At 41.5% G+C, this 19,694-nt stretch overlaps 1 protein-coding gene across 1 annotated transcript; it reads right to left on the bottom strand.

Moving 5' to 3' along the window:
• Positions 1–370: 370 nt before the first annotated feature.
• On the bottom strand, positions 371–18,801 carry LOC138740412 (ras-related protein Rab-39B). Its single transcript, XM_069893006.1, has 2 exons — positions 18,549–18,801; positions 371–2,249 (listed from the first exon to the last, which is right to left on the bottom strand). The coding sequence occupies exons 1-2, from the start codon at positions 18,761–18,763 to the stop codon at positions 1,823–1,825; spliced, it is 642 nt and encodes a 213-aa protein (XP_069749107.1). The 5' UTR covers positions 18,764–18,801; the 3' UTR covers positions 371–1,822.
• Between the last annotated feature and the right edge of the window lie 893 nt (positions 18,802–19,694).

Here is a 19,694-nt window from a genome sequence, read left to right as displayed (position 1 = left end):
ATACAACTGCATTGCAGTTTTTTTTCAGCTGAATGCCGTAATCTTGGATTATTTGTTCAGTTATTCATGGGTACTATTCCTATTTAGTAAGAAAATGAAAGTTATTTGCTGTGTAAGTGTCTAGAGCTACAATCTTTGTTTCCAATCTAAATGCATTCACTTGTGTTCCTTATTTCTCAGCCTCGGATCTACTTTCAATTTACTGTAATGATCCAGTGCTCAATTATCCAGGTAAAGGTTGTGTGTGTGACTTTTTTTAAGCTATTCTTGGCTTCTATTTGTACAGTTGAATACATTGCTAACTTTTGAGTTTGTTTATTCATTAGAGTTGCTTTTTGTGTTCCTGCTTACTCACCAGGTTAAGGACTTGATGGATTAACCATTTATTCAGCAAGATAATGAATCATTCAATAGCACTGATCTATCATATACAGCATATGGTCAACTTACTGATTTACAAATATCTCTTTATCTGTTTGTACAGTCACTACACATAGGCTAGTAAAGGCCTTCTTAACTTTGCATTTCAAAATGTTCACTATTTATTCATACTAAATGTTTTTAATTTTTTTTGTCTCTCCTGTTTTCTTTTACCTATCATTGCATTGGCCAGTATGTTTCGTGAGCCATATCGATCATGAAGGGCCCACTCTGTGTCAGGTAAGTCACGTCCCCTGATTAGAAAGGAAAAAAATGGCAGAGTTCCTGTTCCTTATTTGCTAGCCAATTGAGTTCAGTGGTGATGCCCAGTCCAATCAGGTGAAAGTGCCAAAGAGCTGCACTCTACATGAGCAAACAGCTCTCGTCATAAAGGAAAAGGAAGACAAGGAAAGAAACACAATTAAGAGTAGGCCATTCAGTCCTTGCTCTGTGACTGATCATACAATTTCAGTACACAATTCCTGTTTTCTCTCCATCCCCCCCTTGATCCCTTTAGCCATACGGGCCACACCAACTCCTTTTTGGATATATCTGATGAACTGGGATCAATGACTTTCTGTGGTAGGGAGTTCCAAAAATTCAGCACATACTGAAAGAAAAAGTTTCTCCTTACATCAGAACTAAATTGCTTTTGGGTGTTCTAAGCTTCCCCGATATCGGGGGAAAAAAATTCCTGCACCTATCCTGTGTAGTCCTATCAGCATTTTGTGTGCCTCTCTAAGATCCCCTTTCATTCTAAATTCCTCTGGGAAGGGGAATTTCTTCATACATCTGTCTTACCATCCCAGAAATCAGTTTGGGGAACCTTCGCTGCACCCCCTCATTGGCAAATATGTCCTTAGATTAGGAGACCAAAAATGCACACAAAACATCAATGCGTAAAATTGTAACCTAAGAATTGCATGTTACTAGAAGTGGAATAATCTCTATACTGTTTTATTTTAAATAGATCTTGGGCAGAATAAATTCCAATTGGGATCTCTTCCAATTATGTCTTGGGCAACTGACTTTACAGAGCAGTGTATCAGGGAGAAGCACGTCTATGTAGTGGTTTAAGCACTTTAAACTGCCTTTACTGTCCTCTTTTAGATTAAGTTATTGGTCTGACCCATTCACAGGTACTTTTTTTAAAAACTTTCAAAGGTAAATGGGCTCACTATTGTTCCCCCTTCCCAGAGGAACAAAGTGAAGATAAATTCTTCATCATTATTAGCAGACTGATAGCTCAGGGCCCCATTATTTACAAACAGATCAAGTTGGCCACAATGCAGAAATAATGAATTATTTGTAATACAGATTTAAAAAGGCCCACATTATTTATTTGGTACAGTCTCTACGTGCGAAGGAACTTATCCAATTTAAATCTTTCCACTCTTTTAATTTAACAGAGGCATCTCCTGCCTGATTTAACAGCTTCCTCTGATGAGTGGACCACATTTGGAACAAAACCACTCTTCACTCCTTCCCAACCCTCTTGCATCACAATATCACCCCTCCTTACAAGTTCATAAATATCCCTCGTCAGGTCTGTGAAGGCCTGTTCAACGTTGATTGAATCTCTTGCCGATGTCTCAATGTATTTCATCCGGTAAGCAGCAGCAAGCTTCTCTGCCTCTTCTTTGGATACTTGCCGCTGGGCTGCCAGGTCACATTTATGGCCCACCAGTACAAAAACGATCTGGAACGGCTGGACGTGGACTTTGGCCTCTTCCAACCACTCGTGGACATTTTGGAAGGATCTACGATTAGTAATGTCGAACAAGAGAAGTCCTCCCACTGAATTCCTGTAGTATGCACGTGTTATGGACCTGAAAGGTGAGAGAGAAATGTTTGAAAAGAGCTTATTATAATCAAGATTCAAGACAGTGTACAAAAAAATACAATTTTTAAAGATTTGTTTTGTCTTTGGTTTTGGTCGCAAAGCCAAGGAAAGAAGAAAGAATACATATAGTTTTTTTTTATCCTTCCCATAAAATTAAAAATGAGAAAATACCATCTTTATAAAGGCCAGGTGTATTTTGCCTCTACATGAACATCCTTATTTATTCACAGAGAAATTAAGAAGCAAGTTCTTCCAACTGAAAACTAATTGTGCCGTAGCTCAATTTTGAGTGGGAAAATAATATCAACATTTTCACTCCATTAAAATCAATATCGGCAAATAAAAACAAACTTATGGTAGAGCTTGCCTTGTAATGATGTTTTATAACACAGTGATGATTTACAAAATCTTTACAGCACTCCTTCGGATATTTGTGGCCAACCTCATTGTTCTATCGAGCTGAATTCTTTTTGCATTGAAATGAAATTTTCATCGCCTGGTGTTAACTTTTACTACCTTTGAGATGGTTACAATTGCCATGAGGTTCTGCACTTGACTTACCGGCTGGCTCATAGTTTAATATGAGATAATTTAAATAAAACAAATTAAAGACAAATAAAATAAAGGCAGGAAGACAGATGTACAGAAAAATGAGACTTGAATTGATGAAGTAATTGAGCATTAAAAATAGTTGTGCAAGATTACCAATAATCAAAAATTAGATCTTTTATGGGGATTTATTTTATATGGACCATTATATGGTTAAGAAATAATTTGCAAGCTTTAAAAAAAGTGCAGGCACACAAGATAAATGTAGATTGAAACGTAAAGAATAAATACAATGATGGGAAAAAATTATGAACTTGTTTCTGCCAGAAGATTATATAAAAATTGGAGGGAAAGATCAGGGTGCATAGGAAACCAAAAACACTAACACAGCAGTGTCAACTGGCTTTTGGATGGGGTTCATTTTCAAATGCAACAGCTAAACAGTTACATGACATCCATCTAAAGACGGAAACCCAGGCAAAAGACAAATGCTCCAATGTTGGTAAAGGTTGCTCCTTTATACACATGAAAGTAAGTTACTAGTGCAGAGCCTGTGGCGGTTACCCAACAGCATCACTTCCAATCTTGGCCGCTCAGTGGAGCACACAATTCTGCCTCTGCTGGAAAGAGAACAAGTACAATTGCAACACTGGGGCCCTTGGGAGTTTAGTGAAGAGTGCCAAACAGGTTCTGTTGTCTGGTTCATTCAGTTATGTCTTGTAATACCCTGAGGAGAGTGGTTTGTCTGCTACATGCAGAATAATTTAGTTGTCACAAGGACAGGCATTAAGCAAGCTGAGCAGCACAGTGTAAGCTCCAATGGAACAAAAATCTCTAGCAATCTTTTGATACCACACTAAGTTGTGTACATGTTCACTGCCAATTTACCAATTAGGCAGTTCAAAATAATGTTTTTGCCATTCACACTGGACCAATACTAACCGGTTCTCTGCGCCCTTTCACACTCACCACCCGGCATCACAGACCAAAGGGGTACCTATCCTCCAGTGGTGACGTCCTGCACACCCCTTCTCCCTTTCATATTGAGCTAAACCAAATTGGCAATGATACACGTTCCCTAGGCGGTTCATCTCCGGGGTGATCTGATGCCTGCGTGCCAGTTTGTGAGTGTTCACACTGGCATGTTAACTGGTAGATTGGTGGTCAATTACTGGTTAACGTGCCAGTGTGAATGGGGCTAACGGTAACACTCTTCATTACAAATTGTGGCTTCAATCAATCTATATGACCTAAAAAATACTTTTTTTCTATCCCTGGTAAGTAGATAGTGAAAATTGAAGTCAATGAACTTCCAAATGCTGCACGTTTACACCATTCCCTCCTTTTAAACAATATGGTTTTTTTTTAATTAAAAATTATTTTCTGGATAATTTTAGAAAGACATGGTTAGTTTGATATTTAATATGAATGAGCATTTTACCTGGTCGTTAGTATTTACATCCACAAGGACTGCCTAAAGAAAGCTCTTGGTGCCTGCCACATTGACCACCGCCAGTGGGCTGATCTCGCCTCAAACCGTGCATCTTGGCGCCTCACAGTTCGCCGGGCAGCAACCTCCTTTGAAGAAGACCGCAGAGCCCACCTCACTGACAAAAGACAAAGGAGGAAAAACCCAACACCCAACCCCAACCAACCAATTTTCCCTTGCAACCGCTGCATCGGACTTGTTAGCCACAAACGTGCCTGCAGCTGACGTGGACATTACCCCTCCATAAATCTTCATCCGCGAAGCCAAGCCAAAGAAAAAGAGTATTTACATAGCCAGTTACAGAGTTCCAATACAGTGGAAAATTGGCCCCTGCATTTTGAACACACAACATGCGCACATTCAGATCATTTAAAAATCAGTAGAAAGTTCCATTGCAAGCAGGCACAAGAGCAAGGAGCCAATCATAGGCTGGATAAGTACTATTAAAAATAAATCCATCTTAAAATGTGACATTGGTGAACCATGTGTGTATTTTTATGGAAGGAACTGCTGGAAAGATTTGAAGTAGCAAAATACTGGAACTACTCTGCAAATTAGCAGCATCTGTGGAAAGAGAAGCAAAGGTTGTCTGACTTGAAATGCTCTTCAAATCTGGTGAATTTGGAATGGTTAAATTTTCAGAGGTGGGAAGGGTGGACAGAACAAAGGGATAAGCAAGAGAACACATGATGTTGGCGATATCAAAGAAGGTAATGAAGGTGAATGGCTGCTCTGGCTGGAGGAGGAGCAGAAGAAAACATCCTATTGGAACAGTGAGAAACAGCAATTGGTGGAATTAAAGGTGGCCAGACAGCACACAAGAAAAACAGCAACACCTCAAGCGTGACACCCATCCCACTACCCAACCCCGAGGGATCATCAACCTGAAAGACAACCTTGCAGTCCTGCTCTCACAAGCAGCTCCTTTCAACAATGGGAAAACAGGACCATTACAAGAATAAGGATACAAATATTCACCCAGATGATAAAAAGGATTTGAAGCATTTCCAAAGAAGTGGTCAAAGCTACACAGCAGGAAAGATATCAATAAGGTAGAGAGGGTACAGAGAAGATTGACTAAAATGTTGCCTGGATTGCAGTATCTAGAATACAAAGAAAGATTGAGTAAACTGGGTCTTTATTCATTGGAGTGTAGAAGGTTGCCAGGGGTATTTTAAAATTATGAGGGGGATAGATAGAGTAGATGTGAATAGGCTCTTCCCCTTGAGGGTAGGTGAGTTTGGAATGAGGGGTCATAAGGGTTGGGGGAAGAACTTTTGAAGTAACATAAGAGGAAGGTTCGCTCAGAGAATGGTGGCTGAGTGGAATGACCTGGAAGAGGTGGTTGTAGCAGGGTCAGTTTTGTCATTTAAGAGAAGGTTGGATGAGTACATGGATGTGAGGGGACTGGTGGGTTATGGAGAGGGGGCAGGTAGGGGGGACTAGTGGAGTTCATTTAAATCGGTGCGGACTAGAGGGGCCGTAATGGCCTTTTTCCATACTGTAATTGTTATATGGTTATATATACAGACGAAAATCAGTTAATGTTGCTATTATAACAGCCATATTATAAGGATATAGCCCAGCACCTAACTCTTAAAGTGAAGCTGCTATTGAATTCAGTGGGTATACCCTGTTCAATAGCTCAAGGTGTCCACTGAATTCAATGGCAATGCATTCTCTTGACAATCACGAATTGTGTAACCAGGTTATCCATTCAAAACGGTGCGGACTTGAAAGGTGAACCTGGCCTGTTTCCGCTCCGTAAATGGTTAAATGCTGTGGCTACAAAGAATGGTAAAAGTGACCCATCCCCTAAATGGCCAAAGTCCTTCTACCATTAGGAAGGCATGCAGAAATGCAATGAAATAGTCTTTAACTAACAATGCAAACCTCCAGCAACAAAGCAGGGCATAGTAGACCACGTGATTGGAGCTCAACCACAGTCCTAAATATTCATTCCCTTTATGAATGGAGAATACATCATCTACAAAATACATTGAGCAACATGAGGGAATTTTTGACAGCACCTGGAAGCTCGTTCCCCAGAAAGAATGCAGACAATGCTCATATGGAAATTACATAGCTACAGGTTTCTCTCCAGGTCACTATATCCTAATTAAGAAGCCTCAAAAAAAAAACTCCTGCATCGGAAGTCACCATTCTCCATCAGTATAAAGGGCGAGCGATAGAACAATACAGAACCCTTGGCCCATGATTCTTGATCTATCACATTGTAGACTATAGTCCATAACATCCAGATTTGCTTTTAAAATATGATTCACTTGTGTATTTAACAAATAAAAAATGCTTTCTAAAATCATTTCAATCTTAAACTTAACAATGCATTTTGGAAAGCATGCATAATATGGAACAAATCTATCTGAACAACATGCTTCCCTTATTACACTGCACATAAAGGCATCATATCAGTTTGTCCTGTGTAGTTTTGTCATAAAGGCAGACCATCGTATATGCAATCACTATCCACACTTTATGTTGTCATCTAAAATAATTAAATCATCTATCAGATACAATCTTTAGCAAAACTTTGGTAACTTCCTAGTACAGTAAAATCCCTGGTATCCAGAATTCAAGCAACTGGCAGAAAAAGGAAAATAAATTTCAAAAAGGCAAATAAATAATTAAATAATTGGATAGAAATGCAAATTTAAAATTGTAAATGTTCTCTGAAGTAAAACATAAACATTTGGTGAAGATGGGAGCAAAAATTCAACCAGCAGAGTGTCTTGTTCGTGCTTTGCTCATAGCAGCTGTTTGAATAAGTTGTGTGAAAGAGCAATGGCGTCACCCAAGATGAAGAGCTGATTGATGCCATTTGCCATTCAGATGACTCTCTTAAAGTGTTTCCTTACCCCTGCTTAGTAAGAGATGCCCAGATCAGAGGCTTTTTCTGTAAACTTGGGGGGGGGGGGGGTGTTAATTATCTATAATGTTATTGTTTGTCTTTTGGGTCGCTCCGTGGAGGGGGAGGAATCTGCAGATGCAGCAAAGGTTAAATGTTTTTCAAAGAATGTGACTGAAAATAAAAACGCTTTAAGGTTTATATATTCATGCAAGTGAAGTTTGTTCAGTGTAAGTACAGTATAGTATTTTTGTCTTTTAAATTGTTTATTCTTAATGCAGATGTATGAGTTAAGCATTGGAAAAGTCTCAAGCAACCAGAAAATAATTATTCAGGCATCTATCAATCACCATTGGTGCCAGATACCAGGGGTCTTACTGTATTTCAAAGATATATTCAGGTCAATATTCCCATTTCTTAATTTGGTCTAAATACTAAAACACCCTGCCAACAGTAGTGTAAAAGTACTTTCAGAAAACTGCAATGGGTTAAGAAGGCAGCTCAATATGTATCTCAGTGGCAATTAAGGATACACAACCCATAAATCAATTAAAAGAATTAGCTGTGCCCAGACTTGCTGCTACGGATGCACATTTGCTGACCATGTAATAGGATCTCAGTGACCATACCAATCACAGAAAGAGCTGGTGTTATATTGTAAGTTGGCAGCTGTTATGCTTACAACTGGCGGAGTTCTACAACCGACAATTAACTGGCAAACAGAAGCAGCTGTTTGCTGTGAGTCAGCTCATTGCCAATTATTCATGACTACTGGGTGGTGGCAGGATGTCAAAATGTTAAAATACATCCTGGTGCTGGCTAATCTCACAAGTCTTGCTTTTTTATTCTTTGTGTGGAGAAATTACATATTTGAGGTTCTGTATATACGTGTGCAATAGTCGATGCTGTGTAAAAATTGCCCCCCCTATTTTTGGCCCATATATCATGTGCAAAAGTCGACCGCCCAATTATTGGCCCTATCCGCCCATCCAAGCTCCCAACCACGAAGCCTCATCTCACCCGCCTGCCCACCAGAGCTCCCGATGCGCTGACCGCAGACCCTAGCCTTGGCTGCCTGCCCACAGGAGCTCCCAGAGCCCTCATCGCGGACCCTTGCTTCGGCCACACCCCTCCCCCATCTAATCTCCCAATGCCCCAACCACGGACCCTTACCTCAGCCGCCCACCATCAAAGCTCCTGACGTCCCGACCAAGAACTCTCGTCTAGGCCCGAGCTGCCTGCCCATCTGAGCTCCCAATGCCCCAGACTTACCACTCAGCCCCAGCTGCCCACCCGAGTTCCTGACACCTCAAACAATGCATCTATGCGGTTGAAAGTAGTATGCATGTAATCGTTGACCCACTCAATTTTACACTAAAATTTGGTCCACAAAATACGGTATGTCAAAATTAACTGAAAAATAATCAAACTTGAAAAACTGACAGAAAAATACTGGTGATAAACACTAAATTATGAAACATACAAAAAGCACTCTGAAACACAACTCTGTAAACCCTATTCCAGGAGACACAGAACCTTAGAGCACAGTACAGGCCATTCAGCCCACGATGTGTGCTGACTAATAGAAACCTACTCAACAAACTAAACCTTCCTCCGTGTGCTTGTCTTTTAAAAGAGGTTATTATACCAGCCTCCACCACCCCTGGCCATGCATTCCAAGCACCCACTACTCTCTGTGTAAAAAAAAACTTCCCCCTGATGTCTCCCCTAAACTTTCCTCCCCTCACCTTAAAAAGATATCCCCTGATGTTTGCCACCCTCTCAAAATTTTGTGGTCCTCTATTAAGTCACCTTTCATCTTTCTTTGATCCAAAGACATGAGCTCCAATCCAGGCATCATCCTAGTAAATCTCTGTATCCTCTCCAGTTTCCCCATCCTTCCTGTACTGAGGCAACCAGAACTGAACACAATATTCCAAGTGTGGTCTAACCAGAGTTAACTCTAACTGTCACATTGCGTAACTGACCTGGACACAATTGTTATTCTTCTGGGGAGTAACTAAGTCCTGCTCTGCTTTGATGCTGTGAAGGTAGTCTTGCATTCATTTTACCATTCACCAACTTACTAGAACATCCATGCCCATGTCTTGCTGTGCATGGTTATCGTTGGAAGAGCATTGTATTTTCTCTGTCCTACTTCAATCATCATCAAGTTTTAATCAGTAAAACAATTAATGAAGTAAAAAGAGCCATGAGCTTTGTCAAAGATGTACGTTTTAAGAATATAACAAGAAACTTAAATTACCTGCAAATTATATATACCACCAATGATAGAAAGCAAGCGAGTTACTAACTTGCATCTTCTGCTAGGTTGTTTAGGCAAAAGATTGGTAGGGCATGGTTAAGTTTTAATGGTGTCTAGGAAGAGAAAGCCTCGCGCACCCCCCCCCCCCCCCCACACCCCAAAGGCTCCAGGACAGATCCTCAGAGATGTTGACACGCAGGAATTTGAAGTTCTTGACCACCTCCACTGCTGAACCCTCGATGAGGACTGGTTAGGATTCTCCTGATTTCCACAGCCAGCTCCTTGGTTTTGTTAATATTAAGTGCAAGGTGGTTGTTATGACACCACTCAACTGATCTATCTCCTTCCACAGGGAAACCGGACCCTCATCAAGTCTGTCAACCATCACCTTCTCATTTGCACTGATCCTTAATGTAATCCCATTTTGTATTCTGCCCACATTCTCATCCACTCCCCAGAAATTCTACCACTCGCCTGCTCCGAGAGGCAACTAACAGTAGTCAATTAACCAAACAAGTGGATGTCTTTGGGACGTGGATGGAAGCCCACATGGTCACAGGGAGAATGTGCAAAATCCATCAAGACAGCTCTCTAGGCCAAGACTCAACCTGGATCACTGGCACGGTGAGGCAGCCACTCTACTAGCAGCACTGAGTAAGCGTAAAAATTAAAATGAGTTGCCAACCTCCTAAAAGCTGCCATACAGGACTACTTATGTGGTAAGCACGACACAAAAGATAGTGCTAAACAATCCAACAGTCAATGGATTCATCAAAGTTCTGCATTTCTGCTATATCTAGTCATGTGCTGGATGATAAAATAGTTAATGAGAGCTCTGATAAAAGATCAACAACATAATACAGTAAAATCCCTATGTTATACGAGGAATATAGAGAAAAATGTGACCTCCCTGCCTGACTGGAATATTGTGGGTGGTCACGTGTCCTCCCTGACTGAAACTTATTTGGAAGTCACATCTCCTGACAATCAAGGTTGGACTCTGGCCACTCATTAGTGCATACCTTGCTGTTGGCTCATTCGAATTACCTAGAGTCATTAATGGCTAGGTGCCAAGATCAGAACTGCATAAAATAACAATGCATAGACCATTTCTTTCTCTCTGCCTCATGGTCCAAGCCCCATACAACTGTGGACATCGCTGGAAGTATTGCAGATAAGGTGAGCACAGGCTGAGGTTACCAACATCAAGACCATACAGTTGAAGATGCAGCAACACTGGGCAGGACACATCTCCAGGATGGAGGATAATCGCCTGTCCAAGATAGTGCTGTATGAGCAACTCTCCACTGACCACCATGACAGAGGGGCTCCGAAAAAGAGGTACAAGGACTCTCTGAAGAAATCCTTGATGCCTGTCACATTGACCATCGCCAGTGGTCTGCTCTAGCCTCTGATTGCGTGGCCTGGTGACACACCATTCACCAGTCTATCTCCTCCTTTGACAACGCACCCAGGGCTGGCCTTGAGGACAAAAGGAGATAGAGGAAGAACTGTGACACAGAAGCACCAAACCCAGAACAAAATTTCCTTTGCAGCTGCTGCGGCCGAGCATGTCTGTCTTGCAGTGGCCTCCTCAGCCACCAGCAATCCTGCAGCAGGTGTGGACAGCCCCTTCCTAAATCTTTGTTCGCAAAGCCAAGGCATGACAACACTGAAGATAAGCCGTAATATTGCGATAGATCAATACTTGCAGAGAGCCACACCCCTGTTGGTACAGGGTGTGTGTACTCAAGTGTGTGAGCATGTCAAGTATATGTTCACTATTGGAATCCATCACAGGTCCGAGGTAAATGTCTATATCATTGCTTAAGTGAAATAGTAATCAAGTACGGTTTAATGTTCTCCCATGTTTGTCTCCCGTGTGTTAATTAAAGTTGCATGTGATTGTAACACTCATGTCCAACCTCGTCTCTTTGTGAACCCACCGAACCTGATACTCTTCCCAACCTGACACCCCAGAACCCAGAACTGGAAATCCCAAGTGACCAGCAAAAAATAATTGAGACAATTATTTTTTGAAAAATTAAAATACTGTATATAAGAATAAATAAAAATGTAAATTAAAGTTTTAAATTGTAAAAGTAAATGTTCACCGAAGCAACACACAACCCATTGGGAGGAAACATTCAGCCAGTGGAGCGTCCCAGTCATGCCCTGCCTGAAGCAGCTGTTTGAATAAAGTTGTGTTTGAATAAAATGGTGGTGCCCAGAATGAAGAGCCAGCCGATGCCACTCACTGCTGAGACGATTCTCCCAAAGTGTCTCCCTATCCTTGCCTAATAAGAGTCTTTATTAATATATTATTATGTATATTAGTAAGGCTTTGTCTGTAAATTTGGGGAGTGGGAGGAAGAAGGGTTAATAATGATGGCAGCACAGTTCATGTAGTGGTTCGCATAGCACTGTTACAGCACCAGTGACTGGAGTTCGAGTTTAAATTATCTAAGTTACGGGAATTGTCTGATTAAAGTGAACTTTACACAATTAAGGATTACAATACTGTTTTTTTTTAATTACATTTTTCACTGTCTTTTATCTTTTAAATTATTTATTCTTAATGCAGGTGTATTTGTTAGGCTTTGTGAGAGCGAATCTCAAGCAACCAGAAAATTCACATATCCAGCATCTACCCTGCTGGTTACCAGGGATTTTACTGTACATTAACTTAGTTTCTCTGTTGGTGATGCTGCCCGGCCTGCTGAGCATTTCCTGTTTGTTTTTTTTTTTTTTTTTTTTTTACACACACATTTCCAACATCTCTAGTTTCTTTTATTGCTTTTCATCTTAAGGGTGCAAAAACATCTGTATCCTCAACTACAGTGGGGTCCTAAATGTGAGCAAAAAAGGCACCAACTTTTTGAGGGTAATTAAAAATGTCCATCTCAGAGATTAAAAGTAGATAGGAAAATTGCACAAGTGCTGGTCTCACCTTCCAACTGCCTTTTAGGGCAGCACGGTTTGGTGCAGCAGTTAGCGCAACATCTTTAGAGCGCCAGCGATTGGGATTGGGGTTTAAATCCCACGCTGTCTGGAAGGAGTTAGTACGTTTTCCCCATGTCCACATGGGTATTTCCCGGGGGCTCCAGTTTCCTCCCACCATTTGAAACATATTGGGGATGTAGGTTAATTGGGTGTAAATTGGATGGCATGTGGGCCAAAATGACCTGTCACTGTGCTGTATGTCTAAATTTAAAATTTAAATTTAAACTTTTTTTTAATAACTAGGGGCAGATTGGAATGTACAAAAAATACTTCATTATTTTAGAATCCAACAAACATCAGCCTGTCTGTGGTAGTAAATGACTAGAATCTGTCATTAAGAGATAGCTTGACTAAAGCAGAACAGCAAACATGAACAGGGGAACTAGTCTTGCTTTGGATAGATTAAACCACGTATGACTAATCTAGCCAAATCCTGTTAGGCAGTCACTAATATTACCTTCTTTACAGCAGTTAATGTACAAGGACCTCTAAAAGGCTAAGTCAAGAGATTCTTAGCAAACATGACAGCATGTATAATCTTTTCATTTTGATAGGGTTGAGAGTTAAGGAGATGGGGGGGTGGGGGGGGGGGGATAAAGAGTACATCGATTGGCAAAATCCCCAGAGATCCTTTCTGTGGCTTCAGTTTCTCACTTTAATTAATGAGCTGAGATTATGGAATCCAGAGTAGCATATTCAAGTTTGCAGATGCCAATAGTGGACCAGGAGGTTGAAAAGGAATATGGATAGAGTTACTGAGTGGCCAGACCCATGGCTTATAAAGTTCAGAGTTGCCTATTATAAGGAATCAAAATATTTTCTAAATGGTGAAGAGAAATTGTGGAATTTCAATAAATTTGACTCTTTACTATGCATGTCATCAGAAATTAATAAACAGGCCCAAGATATAATCAAAGGCCAATGGAATAATGGATTTTATATCCAGGAATCTGGAAGATCAAGAGGTTATCACTCAAATTGGGTGTGCGGTCTTAGCCAGGTGCATCTGGAATACTGCATTCAGTTTTGGGCATTGCACCCAGTGTGTAAAAAAAAAAATCTTGGTTTTGCGTCAGGTTGACTAACTCTTCACTTAATCACTGAATAACTTCTCGCCTTGGTGTTCTCTTGTGCCAAAGGCATTGCATACATTCAAATTTCTTCTGTGGAGGAGAGTGGGACTGGTAGTGGCTTATGAATTATGAAGGTGGGAGGGGTGAAGGATAATGTAAGGATTGCTTGATCGCATCCCTCAAAAAGGTATTAAACAAAAGACAGCACCTACTTGAATGTAGATACACTCTCTGGTGGTGAACCTAGCAGCAAAGTCTGAAGCAAGCTTCAATCCTCGAGTTAAGACGATGTTCCTGGCTTGTGCCAGGCAGCATTTGTTTGCATCTTCAGTAGAATTCTGTGCAAGTGATAAAAAAACAAAACTGTGTGCTGTTGGTGTCACTAATCATGCCTGATGGCCTCAATGGGAAGGTGCGCCATACACATGAAATTGCGTAAACAATTACATGGTGTATTTATCAGCATGGCTTGCATAGATATGGCCTGTATTCCCCTTTATTGTGTTAAATTTGTTGGACAGAATGGCATTTCCTTCTAAAACTACATCAGCTGACGTCATGAGAGCAAACCTGTGCGTTATTTCTGTGAAAGGAGATAGAGGGTGATCTGATTGAGGTATCTAACATTTTAAGCAGCAGGTGCTGAGATAAATATGTCTTCAAGAACAATGGAACGTGATCTCATAAATGCAACTGGTCCAGTCAGAAGGATTATGCAGGGAGAACATTCTCACAAAGTATAGTAAAAATCAGAGGACAATACAACACACAGAACTGATGCAATAGCTATTTTGTTAATAGGAATTAGATAAATGCAGATTAGCCTTGATCTATTTGAATGTTGGATTAATCTTGAGTCCTCAGAAATTACCCTTCCTGTTTTTTCACCTGCCAGCATCCCCTTAGCAACAGCATCCAAAACCCTAACAGATTTGCCAGGTTCTTTGTTCTTAGTTCATTTCACCTCCCAGAACTCCTCCAGGGCACCTGATTTGCCACACAGCTGGTATGGCTTTGTAAGAACAAACATTTCCTTCCATTAAATATTCAGAAGGCCATTGTTTTTTAATCCACCACATGAAATCTGTTCCCCATTGTAAATGTTTTAATTTAGACATACCGCACAGTAAAAGGCCATTTTGGCCCACAAACCTGTGCTGCCCAATATACATCCCATTAACTTACACCCTCCCGTATATTTTCAAACAGTGGGAGGAAACCAAGGTCCCCAGAGAAAACCCACTCAGGTACAAGGGGTGAGCATTCAAACTCCTTACAGACAGTGCAGGATTCGAACCCATGTCCATTTCCGATCGCTGGTATTGTAAAGGCGTTGTGCTAACAGCCACACCAACTATGCTATTTGTTCCTTTGCCATCTCCAGCAACCTTCACACATGGAACCCGAATGTTTTCAAATACAGCGTGCTCTATGATCCTGAACTGAGTTCCCCATTCCACAACCCTGTGTAATATTAACACCTTCACCAGGGTTTCAACCATCTCTTCTGATGACATCTTTATCATGTTCTTGCTTCCTGTTTGATTACTATAATCACTGTTAACCTTTCATTTCCCCCTCCCCCCCCCTCAACTTCATAGGATTTTGTTTATCAAAGTTCCTGCCATCGATCTCCTAATTGTACCAAGAACATCACTCCCAATTCCCAGTCAACCAACACTTGAATTTTAAATTTCCTTGCATGTTTCAAATCCCTCTATAGCCTTGCCCACGATGGGTGGGATCATCCATCTCACTGACCAGCAATATTCCTGCAACCATCAACAAAAGCTCAAGAAACTCATTCATTTATTGGTCAACGACTGATGCTGAAGAACCAATAACAAAACCCAAGACGGGGCTGCAAACATTTATTTTCAGTATGATTTTTGATATCTGCAGATGGCAAACTGATGGCAGCATAGTGGGGCCAATTTTTCTTCCAGGTCTCTCTATTCGTATTGTCAACTCAGCCCTAAACAACATTTGCCTCTCACACATGGAGAGACAGTGCAGCAAAGTGCATCTCACTGCATCAAATCAAATGTGCTTTTAATCAGCTGAAAGGATGTCTCTCTCTTCCAAGTATTTCCACCAAGTAGGCCTTATCTTTGTAGATGTGATAGGATTGCAATATCCATTATGGATTTTATAACAGCAGTGGAGTATGCAAAAGTGTATATCTGACATGTTCTAGACAAAAAGCAGGACCATCAACTCTAATTAAATACTAAATGGATTAACAATGTCATAAAAACACATTCTGCTATTGAAAACTTTTCTGAAAGAAAACTGTATCCAACTCTCCATGAAATTTCAGGGAATAATGAGAATGATATACACAATTTAGTACTAAAATGTAGCATTCCCTTCATTATGATCTATGAAGCATCAGTCAGTGAAGATTGGTAAGAACTTCTCCTCCACTATCTCCCTCAGTACCAGCACACCACATGGCTGTGTTCTTAGCCCGTTGCTCTACTCACTTTACACTTACGACTAGCTTGGTACAACAATAACACCATTTACAACTTTGCCAACTATACCATGGTAGGGGCTTTATAAAGGAAGGGGGTGAGTCAGCTTACAGGGTGGAGATTGAAAACTTAGCTGAATGGGGCACCAACAACAACCTTGCGCTCACCGTCACCAATACTAAGGAGCTGTTTGTTGACTTCAGGAAAGGAAAGCCAGCGGTATACAATCCAGTGATCATTACGGGATGAGAGGTGGAGAGGGTGAGCAAATTTAAGTTCTTGGGAGTCCCTATCTTGGAGGATCTTTCCTGGACCCAATACACCAATGGCTTTGCGAAAAAAGCACATCAGTGCCTCTACTTCCTCAGAGGTTTGTGGAGGTTTGGTATGACAACTGAAACCCTGGCAAATTTTTACAGAGGTGTGATGGAAAGTTTGCTGACCAGCTGCATCATGGTCTGAAATCTGTAGTGAGGAGATTTTTATTCCCACATTCCTTAATGAGAAATTCAGATGTTAGTTTTATCTGTCAAGTAGAGAAACTGGTTTCTGGATGTTGTATCTTCAGAACGTACAAGGGCCTTAACAAAACCTCCCATGCACATAGCCAAGAGCATGGCACTATAGGGAAAGAGTGATCTCAATTCGAAGTTTGGCCGGGTTGATAAAGTTGTGCCAAGTTGTAGGTATTACCACCATTACAGCCAGGTAGGATGCCAGCAAGCAGCAGCTCTGTTACTTGCTGCAGTTTCCCATTTCTCAAATGTTCTAAATTTGGGCCTTTTGTGCATTACCAAAGTTCTCTTCCCATCACCAACAGCCATGCCTTTGCTATGAAATTCCATCCACAAACCTTTGTTTCACTACTTCTCTTTCCTCTTTTAGGCCACTCCTTCAAAACTCCGGCACTAATCAAGATTTGTGTTACAATTTACAAGTCTCCTTCTGGTTCCTTTTGAGATTTTATCTGAAAACTCTGGAATGTTTTTCTGCAGTCAACATCCTACATTGCGCTCATTACATTCTATTGGTTTAGCTGATGCCAAGGACTTTATGCAGAATTTAATCGATCAGCTCTATGGCTGAGAATTCCATGGGCTCATCACACTCGAAACATTTCTTGTCATCTCTTTCCAAGATATCTTACTCCTCTTTCGAGACTTCTCCTTCCTGACTCCTCTTTCTGGACACTCTAGCCCAGAAAAATATTCTCTTTGCATCCAGATGTATCTGGTGAGAATTCCATGCCATTCAAATGGACATTGCCCCATTCTTCTAAACACGAGGCCGAGATGGCCTAACCATTCCTCATATGACAGTCAGGCCATCTGAGGAGCAAATCTGGTCAACCTTCCTTTCTTGGGTCTAGAGACCAAAGTCACATGGAATCGTCCAGGTGCAGTCTCACCAAAGTATAGGTGTAGCTCAGACTTTTTCTTTCCACTCACATACCACTTTAGGTAATCCCTATGCCATAAGGTGCTCTTTGATTAGTAAGAGAAAAAAAAGATTGAGAACCACTGCTCGAGACCCAATTGTTACTGAAATATTTTGCTCAGGAAAAATTGTCATTGGCCAATTTCCTTTGGAGTTATGAAACCGTGCACATAACGAGTCAATTAGGTCTGATTAAAACAGTGGTTCTCAAACTTTTTCTTTCCACTAACATACCACCTTAAGTAGTCCCTATGCCATAGGTGCCCTGTGATTAGTAAGGAATTACTTAAGGTGGTATATGGGTGGAAGGAAAACCACTGGAGTAGAGTGCCATCTTTGCTCCTGTACTCAAAACCTCTCACAGTGAAGACCAATATGCTTCTGCAAGTGCCAAGCTACCAGCAGGTCATCCACCATCATTGTATTCATATGCATTTAATAATCTGTATTTCTGCTTAGACACAAAACCATCAGCATTGCCCATCATCAAACGTTCCTTTACAAAGGTATTCATTGTCACAGCATTAGGTATGCATTTACTGTGAAATATATTTAGAGAGAGCCAGCAGACATTTTGTGTGAAATTCTCCCTTGTAGAAATTGAGGAGAGTCGACCTGACTTAACATCCAAACAAATGCACAACTTAAAATGTCTAGTTTAAAAAACTCAAGTCCTCAATTATTTCTGTAACTCTATACTAATGAAGAATGCCCAATGCAAAATAATCAACAATTACTTTAGGATAGCTTAAAATAAGGAATTGTTGGTAATGGGGGATCCACTGAGAATATTTGGAAGGGGTGCTTCCAATTTGGCGAGATTTGGGAATGTGTCAACATTGGTTGGATCCTCAAATAAAAGAACTTGAAATCTGCAGCTGCGAAATGCAACTTCTATGACCTAGTGGATGGAAACTTTGCTCTGCAGAGAGCAACCTTCATTCATGCATCATGGGAATAGAAATCATGATGTCACACCAAAGAGGCTTCTACAAAAGAGTTTACTGCCAGCACCTCTAAAGCACAAAACAATGACACAAGGCACAACAACAACATATTTCCAACCACATTGATTTTCTTTGCACAGGTTCTTTTACAAAGTTTTCCTCAGATGTTTAGACTTACCTGAATCTCTCTTGACCAGCTGTGTCCCAAATCTGAAGTTTAATCCGTTTTCCTGGTTCGATCTCCACCAGCCTCGAGAAGAAATCGACCCCGACTGTGGGGTCCGATACTTGGGCAAAGCGACCTTCTGTGAAACGGCGGATCAGGCACGACTTCCCCACTGTGGAGTCCCCAATGACTATCAGTCTGAACTGATACACCCAAATAGCCTCCATCTTCACTGATACTGGGATCACCTCTGGCCAAACAATTCAACCGGAGACTGTAATCACAGGTATGTTCAAGTCACTGAGGTTGGCCACACATCAAAGAAACACAGATCTCTGTAGGCCCTTGCAGTGAGGCTGCTGTGGTAGCAAGAACTGGGCCAATTTCTATTCTTTACAAGCAGATCATCATCTACATTCTTAACACAAACACCAACTCTTGCAGACACAAAGGGACGTTTCAGTCCAAGAATCCTCCCTCATTGCCAGATGAATACCCTTCTTTGATTCAGCCCCAATCTGGATCCGCTGGGGAAGAGCTGCCGTGGGTGGCTTGTGTGATATCCTGGCTGCTCGCTCTCTCTCCCCCCACCAGGGATGTTACTCCATCTTTAAATCTTCCTCATTATCGACCAGGAGAAAGAGATTCAGGCAATGGCGAATCATGGAGGAAAAGGGGGGTCGATTCAGACAATAGGGAGAACTGCGTCCAGTGCGACAAGCCGGGTTCGCGCAGCCCTTAAACCCTGGCCAGGCTGCCACGCCGCACGGTCGCTGCCATCGCTCCCCACCCAGGCTGGGAGACAGTGTCACTGCAGCCACCCGCAATACCTAAAATTTAAAGTCCAGGCGATTTTTTTTGCAATGACCTCCCTAAAAAGACGCAGGATTTCGCTGGAAGCAATAATAAAAGGAGATGCAGCGAAGGGCTTACTCCGGTGTTGAGTTGCGGTCCTACCTTCTTTACTCTGCGAACCGCAGGGGCTGGGGGGGGGGGGGGGGGGGGGGACAAACACCCGCTTTCCAAAAAAATTAAAAAGGACTGAGCAAGAAATAGTGGGTGCAACTGGCTGCCCAGCTGTCCCCGGGGGTGGGGGGGTTGCACTCTCGGCTGATGCAAGGTGCTGTGGGCCGGGGTTGCAGCTCGGGCCGAGAGCTG

This window comes from Narcine bancroftii, chromosome 8 (genome assembly GCF_036971445.1).
Source record: "Narcine bancroftii isolate sNarBan1 chromosome 8, sNarBan1.hap1, whole genome shotgun sequence".
Classification (NCBI taxonomy): domain Eukaryota; kingdom Metazoa; phylum Chordata; class Chondrichthyes; order Torpediniformes; family Narcinidae; genus Narcine; species Narcine bancroftii.
The sequence above is the reverse complement of the archived record's forward strand: the minus strand, read 5'-3'. Positions and strand labels throughout refer to the sequence as shown.

Coding starts and splice junctions, on each gene's coding strand:
- LOC138740412 (XM_069893006.1), bottom strand. CDS start 18,763: ATGGAGGCTATTTGGGTGTATCAGTTCAGACTGATAGTCATTGGGGAC. Junction 2,250..18,548: donor GCTGGTCAAGAGAGATTCAG/GTAAGTCTAAAC, acceptor CTCACCTTTCAG/GTCCATAACACGTGCATACT.